The 19,117-nt window shown below is 46.5% G+C and overlaps 2 protein-coding genes across 2 annotated transcripts; one reads left to right on the forward strand and one right to left on the reverse strand.

Moving 5' to 3' along the window:
• Positions 1-1,864: 1,864 nt before the first annotated feature.
• Positions 1,865-5,253, forward strand: AOL_s00007g400 (uncharacterized protein; the record flags this gene model as incomplete). Its single annotated transcript, XM_011120301.1, has 2 exons — positions 1,865-4,970; positions 5,063-5,253. The coding sequence occupies 2 exons, from the start codon at positions 1,865-1,867 to the stop codon at positions 5,251-5,253; spliced, it is 3,297 nt and encodes a 1,098-aa protein (XP_011118603.1).
• Positions 5,254-5,803: 550 nt separating this feature from the next.
• Positions 5,804-17,749, reverse strand: AOL_s00007g401 (uncharacterized protein; the record flags this gene model as incomplete). Its single annotated transcript, XM_011120302.1, has 11 exons — positions 5,804-6,073; positions 6,143-6,472; positions 6,531-6,834; positions 6,896-7,407; positions 7,481-15,750; positions 15,805-16,029; positions 16,093-16,295; positions 16,357-16,949; positions 17,018-17,320; positions 17,410-17,564; positions 17,692-17,749. 11 exons carry the CDS (start codon positions 17,747-17,749, stop codon positions 5,804-5,806), a joined length of 11,223 nt encoding a protein of 3,740 aa, XP_011118604.1.
• Between the last annotated feature and the right edge of the window lie 1,368 nt (positions 17,750-19,117).

The raw sequence follows: 19,117 nt of genomic DNA on the forward strand, positions 1-19,117 counted from the left end.
TGATCAGGCAATTTAGCGACATTTTGAATCGAATCCATCAGAATTAATTTGAATTGATGACATCGATTTAAAGAAGGAGGACTGGGAGAGTCGGTTTCGGGCTTATGCGGTGTTTGTCCAGTGCTTGTTTTGACGTCGTTATCCAGATTGTCCCAGTATCATCAGAGTCATCATTACATTATCGCGGGTATATGCAGATATGAGCCGATATATTGCCCTTTTGGCAGGACCGACATATATATCCCATGTCAATGCGATGTATGTATATCGATAGCTAGTAAGTGCTGTGCCCCTTGAGTGCATTTTGAAGCCGCAATTACTCGTATTCATATATACGAGAGCTCCCGTCGGCAGGTCTATGGATATTATGATTCGAGGAACGTACGAGCGTGACTCCGCGACTTACATGGATCCACGATCTTCGCGTGACGTGTTCGTGGAATATTACTGGCCCTTTTTGCCTACATACTACCTAATGTGTATGAAATATTATATTCGAAATGCATTAATGCTCAGAAGAACGTAGACAGGACACATACTATGTAGCTCCGCGAGCCGTCATGGTAATAGAAGTTTTGTCAGCCAATGTGGAGTCGAATTTTGACTTTTTGCCATGTTTCGAGTTCCTCAGTCCAACGCAATCTCCTTTTCTCTGCATCCCTGCTTTAACCAACTAGTAATTCATCCCTGCACGCCGACTCGACCGTACTGCTGCTCCCGGTTAGTTACCCCAGAGCAGAGGCCTTTCCAACCCGGTCCTAGTTGGTTGTTTTTAGCTAATCGATCAAGAGATACAATCACAGGCTTGGTCCGAGATGTCTCGCAACTGCCATATCGGTTCAGATATGTAAGCCCTTGTACGACCTTCCTTTCCATCGAAATATCATCAGGTCCGACTGACTTCGTATGCAAAGGAAACACTCAACTCTAAACAATAAACAATTACATTACGTATCATTATATGCGTATATATATCCTCTGTTATGAGATATGGAAACGAAACCGTTTTGCATCCGGTGATTTTGAAGACATAATGCAGTGCTAGGCCTAGACAAGTGCAAGATCTTCACGGCAAGAGGCCTGGTCGCGGTTCGCATTCGCAGGTGTGGGGACCTGCTAATCGAAAGGATTGTCAGGTACTCAGGTACCAATCCACACTGGCACTAAACAGGAAAAGTCTCGCTCCTAAATTGGCCCCCCGGGGTTCAAAAAAGTCGCTGAACTCGAATTCATGTCAGGTTTCGAGCGAACGCCGCCCAGGGCGTAAGAAAAGGGGTGCAAAAATGATATTTCGGCGCTTCTTTCCCACACGAATCCTCGACAAGACTCACGATGTCCTTCTTGTATCGGGGACCATGCAGCGCTAGAATTCTAGCCCTATCGGATAATAAATTATGTGGCGGCCTAAGCTGGCTTTTGGTGGGATTTTCAACTTTGCCAGCCGCAATTGCAAAGGAGATTTGTATGTGTACTTTCCATATCGTTTCCCATAATATATTATATTATCCCTCTCCTCCCCCATGATATTCTATCCCTTCCCTTCCTCTTGTCCACCCACCCCGCCGATGTATCCCATCGATCTTTGAATGACTCTATCCAAAAGGTCATTCGTCCATTCTTTTGTGACAACATATTCTTCTTTACATTCATTCGAAGGAATTGGTTTCGAACGTTTCTCAATTTTAGCAGGGAACTTTTATATTCCAAGCTGAGAGGGGTTGAACTTTTTATAAGTCCTTAATCTAATATATATTCATTCCCATTCTTCCTCGATCTATCTTATATATTGACCGCACCGGTTCTATACACTCTTTTTTTTCTCTATAAGATCCCCAAGCAAAAGTATACTAAGAAAGAAAAAAACATGCAGCAACTTAATATCCTTCTATCAACATTCCTCGTCTTTTTATTGGCAATCGCTGGGGTCAATAGCTATGCTATTGATTCCAATCACCGCCACGAGTTCGTGAAACGTTATGTCCCTGATCGTGTCGCCCCACGTCAAGCTGCGTCTGCGTCTCCGTCTCCAACACCGCGCCAGCCTGGAACGGTCGCCAACTGCTTGAAATGGCGTTACACCCAGATGTCAGGCACCGTTGCCGATACTTGTGATAACATTGTGACTCGCTTCAAGTCTATCGGTCTTACTAAGGCGAATTTGATCAAGTGGAACCCTGCATTGAAGAATGATTGTTCAGGGTTCCAGCTCAGGTACTACCTCTGTGTTCAGGCCGGACCGGCGCCTACAACCACGACTACTGCCAAAACCACTACGACGACCACTGCCGAGACTACGTCTCCAACACCGCGCCAGCCTGGAACAGTCGCCAACTGCTTGAAATGGCGTTACACCCAGATGTCAGGCACCGTTGCTGACACTTGTGATAACATTGTGACTCGCTTCAAGTCTATCGGTCTTACTAAGGCGAATTTGATCAAGTGGAACCCTGCATTGAAGAATGATTGTTCAGGGTTTCAGCTCAGGTACTACCTTTGTGTTCAGGCCGGACCAGCGCCTACAACCACGAAGACTACAGCGCCTACAACAACCACCAAGTCTACCACTAAGAGCACGACGACAAGCTCGAAGACTACCACCAAGAGCACTACAACCAGCTCAAAGACTACCACGACAAGCCCAAAGACTACCACAACCTCAAGTTCCAAGACTACAACGTCTTCCACTTCGACCACCCGTGCTTTGCCAGCTGCCACTCAAAGCGGTCAAACTGAAAGATGTATCAACTGGCGCTATGTCAAACCGGAAGATACTTGCGAGAACATCGTTGAACGCTACAAGAATACTGTAGATAAACTCACCCTTCCAACCCTCCTACAATGGAATCCAGCCTTGAAGGATGACTGCTCCGGCCTTACTGTTGGGTACTGGGTCTGCGTCCGAGTCGAACCATACTGGATCGATTCCATCAAACACCAAGGAAAAACTCCATACGCTGAGAGCGGATACCAAGTCTACCGTAACGTCAAGGACTTCGGTGCCAAAGGTGACGGTGTTACAGATGATACAGCTGCAATCCAAAATGCTATCGCAAGCGGTAACAGATGCGGTTTGGGTTGTGATTCTTCTACCACAAAGCCCGCTTTGGTCTTCTTCCCCCCCGGAACATACATTGTCTCCCGCGCCATCATCACTTATTACCAAACCCACATGATCGGTGATCCATTCGATCTTCCAAGAATCAAGGCTGCCCCATGGTTTGAAGGTTACGCTGTCATTGAGGGTAATCCTTACTATGCCCCGGATAAGAACTGGCATGGACCTACAAACAACTTCTACAAAGTTGTCCGTAACTTCATCATTGATACCACCGCTATGGCACCTGATGCATACGGCACTGGTATCCATTGGCAAGTCGCCCAGGCCACCAGCTTGACCAACATCATCTTCTACTCCAACCCCGCACCAGGAACTAGACACCAAGGTCTCTATATCGAAAACGGTTCCGGCGGATACATGTCCAACCTTGTCTTCAACGGTGGTAAATTCGGTGCATGGATCGGTAACCAACAATTCACTCTCCGAAACTTCACCTTCAACAACTGCGACACCGGTATCTTCCTCGTCTGGGGTTGGGTTTGGCATCTCAAGTCCATGACCTTCAATAATAACCGCGTGGGTATCGACATGACAGCTAAGAACAACACCGGCGTCCTCCAAGTCGGCTCCGTCGTCCTCTCCGACTCTAACTTCAACAACGTTGAAATCGCTATCGCATCCGACAAGTCCGTCGGTGAAACTCCAAAGTCCATCAACACCCTTGCCATTGACAACATCAGCATCAACAACTGCCCCGTCATTGTCGGCGTCTCAGGATCCACTCCAAAACTCGCAGGAACATCTGGCACAATGACCGTCACCTCATGGGTCCAAGGCCGTAGATACACCCAATCCGCTCAAAATGGTCAAGACCTCGTAGGTCCAAACACCGGCTTTGTTCGCCCTGCCGGTCTCCTCGACTCCAACGGCAAGATCCTCGAACGCAGCAAGCCAAACTATGAAACTTACAACATTTCTCAAATCCTCTCCGTCCGTGACTTAGGCGTAAAAGGTGATGGCACAACCGACGACACCGCAGCCCTCCAAGCAGCAATCAACAAAGCCGCCGCAGAATCCAAAGTCTTATACATTGACTACGGCGTCTACGTCGTCACTAACACCATCACTGTCCCATCGAACTCTAGAATCATGGGTGAAACATGGCCTGTAATCCTCGCTTCTGGCAGCGCTTTCTCAAACATGGCAAGTCCAAGGGTAGTAGTCCAATTCGGTAGCGCCGGAGAAACCGGTTTCATCGAAGGGACAAACTTCATCGTCGCCACCCGTGGTCCAATGGCCGGTGCGATCTTGATGCAATGGAACCTAGCTTCAACCGGTGAAGTCTCAGGTCTTTACGACGTCCACGCCCGTGTAGGTGGCTTCGCAGGTTCAAACCTTGACGCAAACACTTGTCTCAAAACCCCAGGTTCCACCGCCATCAAAACAAGTTGCGTAGGAGCATACATGCTCATGCACATCTCCAAAACCGCCAGCCGTGTCGTTTTTGAAAACACCTGGTGGTGGACCGCAGATCACGATCTAGACCTCCCCGCGCACGATCAAATCACCGTCTTCGTCGGTCGTGGAGTATTGATCGAATCCACCCAACCCATCTGGCTTTACGGTACCGCATCGGAACATAACGTTCTCTACCAATACCAACTTACAAACGCAGCGAACGTTTACATGGGTATGATCCAAACCGAGACTCCATACTACCAATCAAACCCAGTTGCTCCAGCCCCATTCACCGTCAACTCCGCCTGGAACGATCCGGACTACAACAGCATCTGCACTAGTCTCGGAGGTGCATCAACCTGCAAGAAGAGCTATGGCTTAAGAACTCAAAACTCGAGTAACATCCTTATCTATGGCGCCGGTCTGTACAGTTTCTTCGAGAATTATAACCAAGGTAAGTCTCAGTCTTAATTTAACCTCTTCAATTTTTTTTTTTAAACCAAATGATTTGCGTTGCTAACGTTGTATTTCTTTCTCTCTTTTTAGCCTGCTTGAGCAACGAGTCTTGCCAGAAGTACATGATCTCCTTCGAGAACACGAGTAACATCAGACTCTACGCCCTAACGACCAAAGGAAGCGAGACCTTGTTGACAGTTAATAACGCTTGGAGCGTACCATGGACCCCTAATGCGAACATATTCGGAGCAACAATTGGATTGTACCAAAATCCAGCTTAAAGGCTACCTCAAAAAAATACGTTAATTGATCATGACGAAGGAAGGAAGGTATAACTGAATTCGAAAAGAGGAGGGTAATGTTTAAATAGGTATATATTATATATTTTTATTATCTTTATTATTACATATATTTGTAGTACATTAGCTATACAAGCGATTTCTTTTGTATAACCATCTTTTTTTTTAAAAAAAAAAGGATTCTTAAGAGTGGAGACGTTCTCAGAGAGTAACTATGCATTACATTTCTAACTAACCCTAGAGTATTGATTACGTGAGTCCTATCTAAATAATAAGTGAAAAAGAGAAACAATAAACAACTTTTATCTGCGGGGAGGTAAAACAAAAAAGCATAAGGACCGGTAGCATCGCACAGTTAAACAACCATTTGCGAAGCACTTAAACACCCCCCAAAAACGCCAGCAGAAAAATATAAACGAAACCGGCGAAGAACAAATCAAAAAAAAGAAAAAAGGCGAAGAAAATAAAGAATCGCCTCACAATACAATCAATGCTCACGTCCACATCTATCCTTTTCCTTTTTTCCATTCCCTTACAAATAAGGCATCCACAGGTGATCGGTTTGTGCCAAATTGGCCGGATTCACAGCTTTGCTTATCAAGTCAATAACAGTCTGGTTCGCCGGAATCATCGCCGTATTATTGGCACAAAGGGCCGCAGTCCTTCGAGTGATGATAGTACTGTTGACTTCCACCTTTTCACGAATCTTCTGATCACCAGACATCCCACGGTGTTGCTGCGTAAACCAGAATATCATTTCGTCTCGCACGAAGAGGGAGAGGTATTGTTCCAATTCGAATTGCTGTAAACCGCCGTTGTTAGCCAAAGCCCCTGTGAAGCTTTCATTACCAAAGGATTCGCGATTTCTTACCTCAGGCTCGGTCAAACATCGCGCGATAGCCATAATAGCACACGAGTAGATACCCTCGACCGCAATAGGTCCCATAAGTGTATGCAAGTTCGGAGTCAAACGGAAAGGTACAGGTTCGTTGTTGTGGAAATAAGCGTTACTAGCCGCCATTGCCGGAATCAACTCTGTACCCCATATATTACCCGTCGCCTTTGCGATAAACATCTTGTGTGGGAACCGATTGTTCATATTCATAACGTAGGTCATGAAGGTAAGAGCAGCAAATTGGTAAGAGAATTGACGGCGGAAGATCCAGAAGTCGTCGAAGGATGTATAAGATGCTTGCATGTACTGGATAGGAGAGTTAGCCAACTGGTGCAATGAAAGCCCCGGGGGAATAAAGCCTTACATCTTGAACAACAGTATTGGGCACCATATTTTCTTGAATAGCGCTCAAAACCTCCATCTTGAGATTCTGAACCTCAGGACCACTCATCTTCTTATTAACATTAGTCCTCAAGCTCTTCATCGCATAGATAAGCGGCTCATCCTTGCTGATATTGGTCTTGCGACAGTAGTCCTCGTAGATACCCTGGAGAGAAATATAAGAAGCATCGTCTTGCACAATTCTGATATGAGGCGCAAGCGGCACCATAAGTGGAAGATGGAAGCCCAAGTTCCTTCTTCTGGCCTCCTTGCGTTTAGCAAGAATACTAAAATAGTAAACCATTAGCACGTTCTCTCAAAAATCTGAGCAACCTAGGTATCACTAACCCATTAAAGATCCGGAACAATTGTGCAACCCTCTCTTCACGTCTACAATGACGTTGAGCCGGGTGCTGCACTGCGAAAGCATGCACGCTACCATCATGGCCCCTCATCTTCAACCTTCGATGGCAGATACCATATCCACGAACAACGTCCACACGCGGCAAGAACCTCTCAATGCGTACAAAGTCCTTGTTGTGATCCCTATGCAACAGATATTGCCCAGGAACTTCGACCTCCTCGAACTTCTGGAACCTGAAGTCGCTAAGATGCGGGGAGAATGACTCAAGACTGGCATGAGCAGGTCGTCGATCAAGTTTCTCTTCGAACCTATCTCTCCACCTCCTGAGTTTCTGGATATAGCTTTGGAGGTTCGGTTTCTCATGCACAAACTCGGCTTCAAAGGCAACACGGATATGAGCTGGAAGAATTGTCTCCGCAAATCGTGTGATATTAGCCTCAGTCGCAGGTGGCAACTTAGTATCCTCAGGAGAAGCGAGAGGAATACGTCCAACGAACTAGTAAAATGGAAAAGCATCTCATTAGCAACTTAATCTCCGAAAAATTTGTGACAATGTTAAGAAAACATACCTGTAACCCATCATTCAGCAAAGCTACAATCAAGCGATAGGCATCCTCATCAGGCGGGCATTTGAAGTACTTGTGAATTTGATCACCCATGGTCTCCATTGATAGAGCGAGCAGCGGGAACGCCGATTTCAGAACCGACATGATCTCGTCTGCGTGTTCCCACGGATTCTTCTTAGCAGGTGCGGGGCTCTGAGGAGCTGAAGAGTTTGCAGCTCCATTAGCAACAGCTGCGGGCACAGCCGCTGTCCCATTCGGTTGACTTGGGGTTTCAGGTCGAGCACCGGCCGAAGAATCAGGTCGTGGAGGACTAGCAGCACTTCCGGCAGCAGCGGCAGCAGCTACACCATTAGGAGGTGATCCCTGGTTAGGTTTCGCTTTTGCTTGCTGCGCAGTCTGTTGCTTCTTGATGACGCTGTAATCTTCTCTCGAGGTTCTAAGCAAGAAGTACAATGCTTGTGGGAAATTCTTTGCGATCTTGAGTAATATTCCCTTTGCGATCTTGGCTTCTTTGTGAGATAGCGACGAGAGCAGTTGTGGAATATACGTAATCCAATACCACACCGGCATCTCGCCCTTGTAGGCTTCAAACGCGGCGGAAATACTACCGCTCCCATCATCGAGACTGAGCAACCAAAGGACTCTGCTGAGTAACTTGCGAGCTTTCCCACTTTTATACAACCCAGCGGCTTCAAGATAGCAACTAACCGCATTACCGGCTGGTTGTAGATCCGCAGGGTTCTCTTTGAAGAGCATATCACTGTAAAAGCCCCACTCAGCCCAAGCCTTTGGCAGCTTGAGATCATAAAACAGCGCAGTTCCAAAGGCTTCGTTCGCATCGTCTTTCTTCTGCAGCTTCGCCTGGAACATACCCTTGAGCGTAAAGAACTCTGCCTTCTGCTGCCCAACGAAATAATTGAGATTGGTATTGTTAATAACCTCAAGTCCATTGTTCAGTTCGGCTGGGTTCTGGTAATGACATTTCGCTTGTTCTCGGAGTTTGAGGAAGGCCTCTTGAATCTCGATGTTAGGTAGCGTGTAGATCTTACTCAGTTGCGCGATACAGACATCGGCTAGCTGATGTTTCCGAGCGACATGTGCGAAACGGTTGATGATCCATGCGGTCTCGTGATACCCGCGGTACGCATACGAGTTCGAGTTGTTATTCCCGCTACCCGACGGCACCAACGGAATATATGTCTTATTGATAGATGAGAAGACATGTTGTCGCCAGGTAACCAGATCATGCCAGGCATTGATATCATCCCAAACGTTCGGCAATCGGTCTCTCCAAGTTCCAAGATTTTGCTTAAGCTCTTGAGACTTAGTGTCCAGATTTGCAGCCGTTGTGTTAGCGAGGCTACCATACATGACACTAGCATCATGGAGCTCGACAATCTGCTGGAACGTTTGGAGGAGTGGGATATGCGCTGCAGTGATCTTTTTGGGAAGATTATGCCACTTTCTCAAACTCAACTGTATGGCCTCGTCACAGATCCTTAAGAAATCGCTATTGCTCTCGTTTTTGCTATAAACTTTTTGAAGTGCCATGAATGCAAGGAAGAAGTACCGTCGCGGCGTCGGAGAATCCATCAAACTCTTGATAGTCGTATCGACGGCCTCGCTGCTCTGGCCACCCCAATCATCCAACAGCCTCCAAGCGCACTCGAGAAGGAGATCGTTGTAATTCTCATGTTTCGCGAAGTCGCTAAGTATCTCCCATTGCTGAAGTTTCTGGGCACACAGAATCCAATGATCCTCCCAAAGCATATACTCTGCCTGTGAAAACGGAAGAACGCCCGTGCGAGCCTTGATCTGGGCCTGTTCGTATGCATGCTGTGCTTTGTCCCACATTCCATTCTGCTCGAAGGACAAGGCAACGTTGGTCTCAAGGTACTGACACCTCCGCCTCCATAAGCCGTAGAACATATCCTCCTCTTGAATGCCAGCATAGATCTCCGCCAGGGCGTCAAGGTTACTTTCCTTGATAGTTGGGTTTTCATATGGTGGCTTGTTCGCGGAATCTTCCAAAATGTGCAAAGCCGAGTACCAGGCATTGAATGACTTGCTGATATATTTAATAAGATGAGGTGGTAGCACGATTCTCGGGTTCGCTTTTTCGATACCAGCTAGCAAACTCTGGATGACGTTCGGTCGCTTGTCCATTTGTCGGTGGTGACACTCCTTCGAAAGTAGAGTAATCATATTTCTAGAAAGATCATTCCGGTCTTCTTGTCCAATTGCAGCCCAACAAAGTGGGAAGAGTGTAATCCAGATATTGTGTGCGACATCTGAAGAGAGATGCTGGAGCTGCGCCATGGGTTCGAAAACATCGTTTGCTTTGACATCCCCAAGGCTTGCCACGAACCGACGATGTCTGACCATGAAGTCTTCATACTGATCATCCAGCATCATTCCGGACATATCGCGCTTCTTATCAACGGCAAAGACAGAAGAAGCAGAAGGCAACTTAAAGTCCTCCGAATGCAACTCCAACCGCCTCTCCCGGTCCACACAACCAAGTAGCAAATGAGTAACTTGACTTAGCCAATAGGAGTCCTGTAGCGTCTCCCAATTTTGAGTCCCCAAAAGATAAGAAATCCGAGGATTGATCGTCCGCGACAAACTTTCAGTGAAAATCTTTAAGAACCGATTCCGCATTGTCACATCCTGCGCCCGACATCCAATCAAGAAGGCATGCTCAAGCCGAACTGTAAGCTCCGTGCGGGTGATCTCCGAGTGCTCATAGATACTAATTACAAGCTCAAGGAACTTGTTGCACAATGTGGGATCCGGTCGACCTTCGAACGACATCATCTTGCTAAGAACTGCAGTCTTCTCTTTCAACGTCGGGAAACTCTCAGTAGATCGGAAGACCCAATTCTCAACCACTCCCAGGATCTTCAAACACAACTCGTTGTTATTTGACTTCTCAACCAACTGCGCCAGGACACTCAAGAAAGGGCGACGTTGATCCTGGAGCGAAGAAATCCTTGCCGACGCGATATCAATCACGTTCGAAATCAACTTGAGCGCCGTGTCTGGATCTAATGGAGGTGGTGGAGGCTGGGCATCAGGAGCAGGTGGTTGTGGAGCCGATGTATTCCCGGCAATATGGTCCCTCGCCAGCCGCTGGAACGCCCTCATCAATGCTGGAATATGCGTATCAACAGCGTCCGGTCTTTTCTTGGCGAGTATCCACAAGATGTTAACACTGGGAATAACGCTGGCAACAATTGTCTCCTGCACAATCTGAGTCAGTAACTTGACAAACTGGCTTCCTGTCGATTCTGTCATCTCCTCATCCTCGTCATCCTCCTGCTCTTGTGGTATGACCTCCAAAATCCTCAACACCACGTCCTGCAATGCCTCTTGGATCTCCACATTATCACACCTCAAACTCTTCTCCAAGATCTTCTGCAATGTTGTGATTCTCTCTTTACCTGCACGGTCTGATCCAAGCAGCCATTCGTTCGACTTGGCCTGAACAATAACCTTGAGAACCTGCAGCATATTCACAAATACATGAGCATTATCATTCTTCAGCTCGGCCTGCATCAACTGCACCTCGGCCTGCTTCTGATACAAATCCACATCAACGTCACCCCAATACTTCGGCTGCAACAGGTTGCTGAGCAACTTCAGTGATCTTTCACAAAGTTCATTCGAATTCCACTTCTCAGGACATTGCGAAATAAACGATATAAGATGTTTTAGAACCGACTGGCGATACTGAGTTTGGAGCACTACATTGACTTTCTCCCCACCACTTGAGCTCGGTGGAGCGCTAGGCGATGATCTTCCCATCTCATCCGGTAGCTTCTTCTTTTTCATCTGTGGAGAATCCATTATTGTCACCTCCACCGGATTATCGATCGCTTGTTGTTCCCACTTCCATATCAACTCGACCAAGTCAATAGAAAGCGTCTTATGCTCTACCGACGGGTTCTGAACATGGAACACAAGCTTTTGCAACGCTGACACCATGCCCATGAAGAAGTGTTCTCGAGATTCGTAGAATAGGCTGGCATGGCGGACGATAAATTGGAATATATTGATAAGTTGAGGTTGGTTGTGCGACTCTTCGATTAAGATTCTTCTTGGCCACTTCGCCCAGATCGGGAAACCCTTTGAATCTTGACCTGGTGGAATCCTCTTCGGCAATACCGGTGCAATGAGATCCAACGCTTGTCGTACCAACGTCCGTCCCTCGGGTTGATGAGCTTTCAAGAGTGCCACGTAAATTTGGGTCACGATTTTCGATGGGGTCTCAAAGTGCGCGATAAAGAATGCAATGAGAACGTACGCGGCCTGTTTGTTAATGATATCTTCAAGCTTGATGAAGTTCCAACCGAATTTGATCACATCCTTCCTAGCATCCGCAATAATAGAGTGGTGGTGCTTAATCAGTAATGCCGACATTTGCAGAACCTCCATTCTCGAACGATCGAGACCGTTTTGTCCATCATCTAGATCCCCAAGGTTCGTCTTCCAGATTTTATGATGTACAGCACCGACTAGCTGCGAATCTACCAACTTTGGCGTATCTGGATCGATGTTGCGGCGTTGGATATCCATCAACAGAATAGGATTGACTAGATTCTTGAAAGCGTAAGTCTTGAGCATTTGGTTCTGCGAGGTATCTTGGTACAGATCCAAACACTTGAAGATAACACTCTTCCAGTATTCAATAGACTTGCTGCAAATGATGTGCTCGTAGATGAAGTGGTCAAGCAAATAATTCGGTTTCAATCCTCCGGAGCTAGTCGCCTTGATGACTTGGAACAAGAACGCCAGATCGTTAGGCTTCTGGACAAGGTATTTGGTAAAAACCGCAATAAGGGTGGTGGAGGACTGGTCAACGCTCAAGCACAGGGAAGGCGGCTTCAATTCTCCGTTAACAGCTTTAGTATAGACGTCTGACCCGACAACCAAAAGTTTATTCAACAGGTCCTTCTGATCGACCAACCAGTCAGATTTGTGTTCACAAACGGCACCAATAGCCTCGATGGCATTGAAGATAGCCGTAGTCTTCGGCTCTCCTTCCGCTTGATTGTCAAAAGAGGCCTTAACCAGATCACCAACGTTCGCAATTAAATGATCACGAAGGGCACCGCTAGATTCATCTGCCAAGAGTTGTGCGAACAAGCGTCCGTACTTTATGACTGATAGTTTCTGAAGCATGTACTTCCACGTATCTTCGGCATACCGGTTCACAAACTTGAGAAGCGGGGGACGGAACGGCGAAATCTGTGTACGTCGAAGGCTTTCCTCAAGTCCCAGCACCGTCTGTACCATCTTATCCAAGAATTGACTTGCTGCTGGGGGTAACAAGTGGAATATATTCAAGATCGAGGCAATGATCTTGATGTTGCTGTTCTGCTCAAGGAGCTTAAAGCTGGTTTGGTGAATGCTATTAGGTTCGGCAAATTGATTAAGGTGGTCGAACAGACGTGAGCCAATCTCGACTTTAAAGTAATTGGTTAGTAGTTCGAGCAACCTTGCCAAACCCTCCAAACCAGCCACCGATAATCTCTTGTGATCGGATAGGTTCATGAGGATAGGACGAAGGCCATTCTGGAGAAGCTCCTTAGGCAACTTATGCGTATGAGTGAGAACACCCTTAAGCCCATCGTTCGCAGCCTCAACCACTTCCGGGGATTTAGCATAAAGACTCTTGAAGAACACAGCAATGATCCTCGCCTTGGTTTGCTGTTGCTGCGGAGTATTGAACTCTGGGTAGCCAATCGCCATCGAAAGCAGACGAATACACCCAACTCTGAGATTCATCACAGCTTCCATGGTCCGATATTCACTAGCCTTCTGAGTACCCAGTGTCTCGTCATCTGCATCAGCTAGCGCCAGCGCCTCACCAAGCAACCGAATCATCTCATGGTCAATTTCCAAAAAGTTGTTCTGAAGCTTAAGACAAAACGTAATAGCGTCAATGTATCCAATTTGACTAGCAAACGGGAGAGCTCTAAGCGGTTTACCGAAGATTGGTCCGAGCAAGCGATCTTTGACCGGCGCGATCATCTCGTGAATTTCAACCTTCAACAGCTTTGACAGTGTTTCCAACGACTGTTGTGCCGACTGACGGACATGTTTGTTGCAATTTGACAGTTCGTAGACGATGTGAGCACAGAGGTTGAAGAGCTTGGAACTGGGCTTGATGTCCTCTGCCTTCGCAGTCTTGTTACATTCATGAAGCACAAGATCCAATGTAACTGCCGCATCCTCTCTTGTTGTCGCCGGAAGATCCTGTGGCATGTCCTTAATCACATAGAGCAACGAACGAACCCAATCCAGCTGTCGCTCGACCAGGAACGCTTCACCCAGGGAAACACGGGTAATCAAAGCCTTGATACCAAGACACCCTCCAGCCTTCGAGAACCACTCTTCAGCGTAGCAGTTATGACAGAACCTTTTAGACATAGCCGAGAACAATGGCAACTTTCCAATATGGTCCACACTGCCAAAGATCGTGGCGCCAGCTTCAGCAACAACACGAATTCCCTCCATCGCAGCTTCACGAACCTCGGGAACTTCTGATCCTAGACAATCCGAAAGTGCGTCGGCAAGAACATTAGTATCCAGAGTGAGTGGTCCTTCACCACCTTCGACGCTGAATGGCTGTTTAGAGTACCGATGCGAAGCGATTGCATTCCCAACGTCGAGAACCGTAAGATGTCTGCAAGTATCGGCGAACAGTTCCATAGCATCGTCTTTTATCTCTTCGACTGCCGCGGCATATAAACAAGCTTTAATCAACGATCTAAGTTGTTCATCTTGCTCATGCTTTTTGTGAACAGGCTTATCTCGATCACTTCCCAAATCCTGAGGACTCGAAATCTCAACCGTATCATTAGCAAGATCGTTCGCATTCATTCGCACAATTTGCATAAAGTCATCCGGGAGAGTATCTTGGCCGATAAACAATTTGAGAGAAGACGAAAGTAGTTTGAATGCCTGCTGTCGATGGAACATGTTTGCTTTCGAGTCCTTCAGGGTCCTGATCGCAAGATCTGTAGAAACCATAAAGGGATACGGCCGTTCCCCAGGTGCGCCATGCAATTTCATATTGACACTACAATCATCATCTGAAAAGCCACGATACTCCAGATTTGGTGGATGGGTAAGGAACTTCCTATTCCTCCCGCCGAGCTTGCCGAGGATACGCATAGTAGTGTGACTCTGCTGATGGCTGTAGGGTAAAGGTTTGAGATGGTTCCACAGCGCAACCATAAGATCATCAATAACAGGTGCCATGATAGGGTCCAGGTAGTCTGCGGTGAGATTATCAACACACAGCTCCAGTGTCCGTAGACCTTGGGTAACAAGATCTAGCCCCGCACTCAAGGCAACAACAAGAGGTTTCATGAGATAAGATAGGTGTGGTAGAAGGTTGCTGAGCCGTGCCGGTACTGTAAGGCAAAGCTCAACGTAAAGATCGCGCTCTTTGGTGTCTCTGGCGGAATGTAGCTTGGTATTAAGAACCTGTAACAGGACTTCTAACAGTGGCAAAATCTCCTTGTACAAAACTTCGAATCTCCCACCGCCAATTGACCTAAACAGAGACCGTAAAAGGTAAAAATAGTTTACCGGCTCTTCGGCTGTTGTCGAAAGATTGATCGCTTGGGTAATGATTTTGCTGACATGTGGGAGAAGGACCGGCTCATTATGCGCTGAGAAAAGCGTAACTGCCATAAAGGATAGCTTAAATAGTCGTAATAATATCGATGCCTTCATAACATCCTTTGTGCCAACTTCTTCGATCTTACTCATGAGGAACTGCAATAGCATCCCGCAGAATGCAGGTGATGTTGCCTCGCTAGCTAAGAAAAACTGGGGAATATGGAGCAACGGATAATGCTCAAACATCATTTCGTATAATCTCGGAATCTCGGAATGGAAGACTTCGTGGAAAGTTGCTGGGTCGATACAATGGAACACCGTGGCGAAGGTCTCGAGGAGGTCCTTTTCCTCTTTGTTCGATGGCACAAGGATAGACTGCATGAACTCCAGGGGTGTAGAGAATGTCTGCTCGTTCGACTTGTCGGTCTCGGAATGATAGTATCTGAAAACATAAGCTCCCTCTCGGAAAAGCTTAGTAATGATCTTGACTTCCTCTGCATTGAAACCGAAGGCTACTTCTTGCCAGTTAGAAGGATTATTGGCTGGGTCGCCGATAGTCTGGGGTGGATTGCACGCCCTAAGCGCTGACAGCATATTTTTCAGGCCGTTCATGAGGTTCTTGAACAAGAATTTGTTATCTAGCAACATATTAGCATTACTCTCACACAGCTACGCCTTAGAATCCAGCTTACCATCTACAGGCTTCTGCCCTCTGTCCCTATTGGAGAGCTTGATAGGAGTAACCTGGAAGATATCAATTTCATCGTATTCCTCAAGCTCTGGCTTATCGATGTCCATGGCGTCGTCGTTGGCTTCCTGTAGCGGCTTGCTCTGCTTGACAGCATTCTCATACTGCCTATTCATTGCAGCAAACTTATCGGCAATGGCATCCAGAATCATTAACAAGAAGTGGCGAGCTGTAGTTGATCAACGGTTAGTACGCTTTGCACTAGTTTGTACTCAGTGGACTATATTGTTACCTTCTTGCTTATCCGGTATCTGCTTCGCAATGCAATCCGCTAGGTTGAGTAGCAACTTAGCACTCATGGTCTGGAAACTGGTCCCGGGGAAACTATCGTGTAGGTTTTTCGTATAGACAATCACTGTCCGCCGAATCTGAGAACTATTAAGGGACTCTCGGACGTGATGTATTAAATCCGCCAGCATGCTATAGGCTAGTGGTCTACATTTCCATAAATCAGTTAAAAACTCCAGTTTTAACCCTTTTAAATGAAAACACTCACCTCATAGTCTCATAAACCGTCAACCCGTCTCCAATTAGCACCCTCTCGTCGAGAAGCTCGTCAATTTTTGTCAAAAAGACCTTCCGGAAATTAAAATTAATAATATGCCGGGTGGCAACTAGCAATTCCTTACGAGCACTCGACTTCTCCCTTGGACAATCTTTCAGCAATCGCACCACAATCTCTGGTAACGTTGTCAAAAAGTCCGCCAGCTCCTTTGAGTACCCTCGTAGCACATATGCCAAAAACGACATAGTCTTGACCTGTGCTGTGATGAAATCTCCAAAGGCCGCTTTGTTACGAATTCCAGCACAAGGCCCACTCAGCACCTGTCCTTCCTGGGCCGCAGTTCTGTGGGCGTCGGCTTGCGGCTGGGCTTGTAGCATGATCATTTCGCGGATAAGCGGGACAAAAAGCTTGATATTTTTGGGGACAAGGTGCTTATGAGCTTGGAAAAGCGAAACAACAATGATAGGGCACTCAGCAAGGACCTTGAAGCTCTGCATGCCTTTTACAAGGTTCTTATTCGCAGGGGCATCGTCACCACCCATCATCGGAGAGCCGGGTTTGGGGGATTGCATCGCATTCGCTGGCTAACCATAATCCATATCTATTAGTAATGCGATCCCTAGCATCAAAGTTAGCGAAAGAGGGCACCCACTGTCGATGGCATAGGTGTGGCTCCAAACACCGGCGTGTCAAAGGTATCCTTAACCGCCTGCGGCATCTTTCCGAACATCTCTTGTATTAAATCCAAATACGGCTGCACCTGGTCGGCGAGGGTCTTTTGGTAATTTCGCTGAAAGTCCATTATAATCTTCATACAAAGAACCGCGTTTTCTTCATTCTCAACCCGAACAAGATTCATCATAACCTTCATCAGTTCGACGGCATGGGGTTCTAACGCATCGGCGGGGTTGAAAGGGAGACGATGGATGATATCCAGTATGCAATTCCGTAATTTCTATATTAATTAAGAAGGAAGGAGGTTAGAACCAAGTGAATTAAAACAAGTGCACGCGACCAGGCATGGGTAGTGGAGCGGGAACATACATGTTCATTGGAAGTACTTAAGAACGACGGCGGACCCCTCAGCAGCTGATGGAAAACAGGCATGAGCTTTGCCAATGTATTACTATAATCATGCTGATGTAAAACTTCCAACTGATCCTTCAATTCCGATGCAATCATGAACTTTTGGCGAGTATCTACTCAAATTTCAATCGAGCTTTGATCAGTCACTTTCTTTCTTCTTTCATTCCTTTTTCCCCTCTCATCCAATAAAATAAGGCGGGGCAGAAGAACTCCCGTCCTCCGAAATAATCAGAGCCTTACCAATCTTATCATCCGCCAGCCTCGTCGAGAACAACTCGACGGACGGTGGAGCCGCCATTCTGGTAGATTTCTTGGTGTCCGTAGACGTTGAAGAGTCTAATCAGCCCAGTCCTCTTCGAATGACTCCTCCTATCCTTCAACTCTACTCAAGAAAGGCTGGTCCTATAACGACGTGTCGATCATCGAAATTCCTATTTGGTAGTCGTAAAATCCCCTAAAAGTGAGGGGTGCGAAGCAGCGTGAAGCTAGGTCGGACAGGATTCAGGGCGAGTTTGAAGCGACAGTTGCCTTGACCAATGTGGATGACGAAAAAGACGACAGCAAAAAACGCCCCGGATGAAATATCGTAAACTTGCCCCTCGGCCTTCGGAATGGTACGGCGATCGGGATTATGTATTCCGAGAAATGAACGTGTGAAGTGGTGGGATGGTACTTTCGATGGTCTCCGTATGTATGCAGGGTGCTTTTTTCGATGGACCAAACACGCGCAAATGCAGCAGCACTAAAAAGTTTAGGGTATTCTAGAACACGAAAAGAAATTATCAAAATCGCTTTTTTTTTATTATCTTCTCAATCCTCTCTCTGAGTATTTTTGTGATTTAAAAAGGCTCCTATAAGGCGCACCAGAGGAAAAAAACAAATGAACGGTGAATACAGAAGGTCGGAATAGATTCTGTATCGTTCTGCGGACCGATGACGAGAAGGAAGTAAGGCTGCTTGAGTTCAAGCGAAGTTGAGTTGAGTTGAGTTGTGGTAGTAGAGAGAAAAAGTCGGGCTCAAGTTTGGGGGCATTACGCTCGCCGCGACTGGCTTTCGCCAAGACCAATATCCCTGCTCAGGCCGATTTTGAGCCTCCGTTGTTGATTGGCCGGGTGCAGGACAGATCGCTCGAAACGTCTATAGCCACAGACAGACATACTTCCTATGTATAGTATGTATTCTACAGAGCAACATACACGAGGCATACACGAGGCGACGGCAGGTATCATCAATCACCTCATTAATGCATTGGGTTTGATTTAAATAAGTACTTTAGGGCCCGTCATATAGGGCACCAATTAATTAATTTCAAATTAATTTTAATAGGGATAGGAAAGTAACGTGAGATATCGAGATCGAACTCGATCGAATGAAAGGAAAGGAAGGAAGGAAATAAAGGAAAAGACAGAGAGAAAGAAAAAGAAAAAAAATTATATACAGAAGAACTGAAGATGCTTTATATTCTTTTGTATCATGCATCAATGCATCCAAGCAGCTTCAGAAGAAAAAAAGTCTCGAGCTTCAATCGATCGGACGGACAAACGAAAACCCCATGTTAAAACGCCTCAAAAAGGATATGGGATATAGGATATAAGGAGCAAAAGGAAAATGATAATTATCACAAAAGAAAACAAAGGGAATATGAATGAAGATGACACTTCATATA

The sequence above is a fragment of the Orbilia oligospora genome (assembly GCF_000225545.1).
Source record: "Orbilia oligospora ATCC 24927 unplaced genomic scaffold scaffold00007, whole genome shotgun sequence".
Classification (NCBI taxonomy): Eukaryota; Fungi; Ascomycota; class Orbiliomycetes; order Orbiliales; family Orbiliaceae; genus Orbilia; species Orbilia oligospora.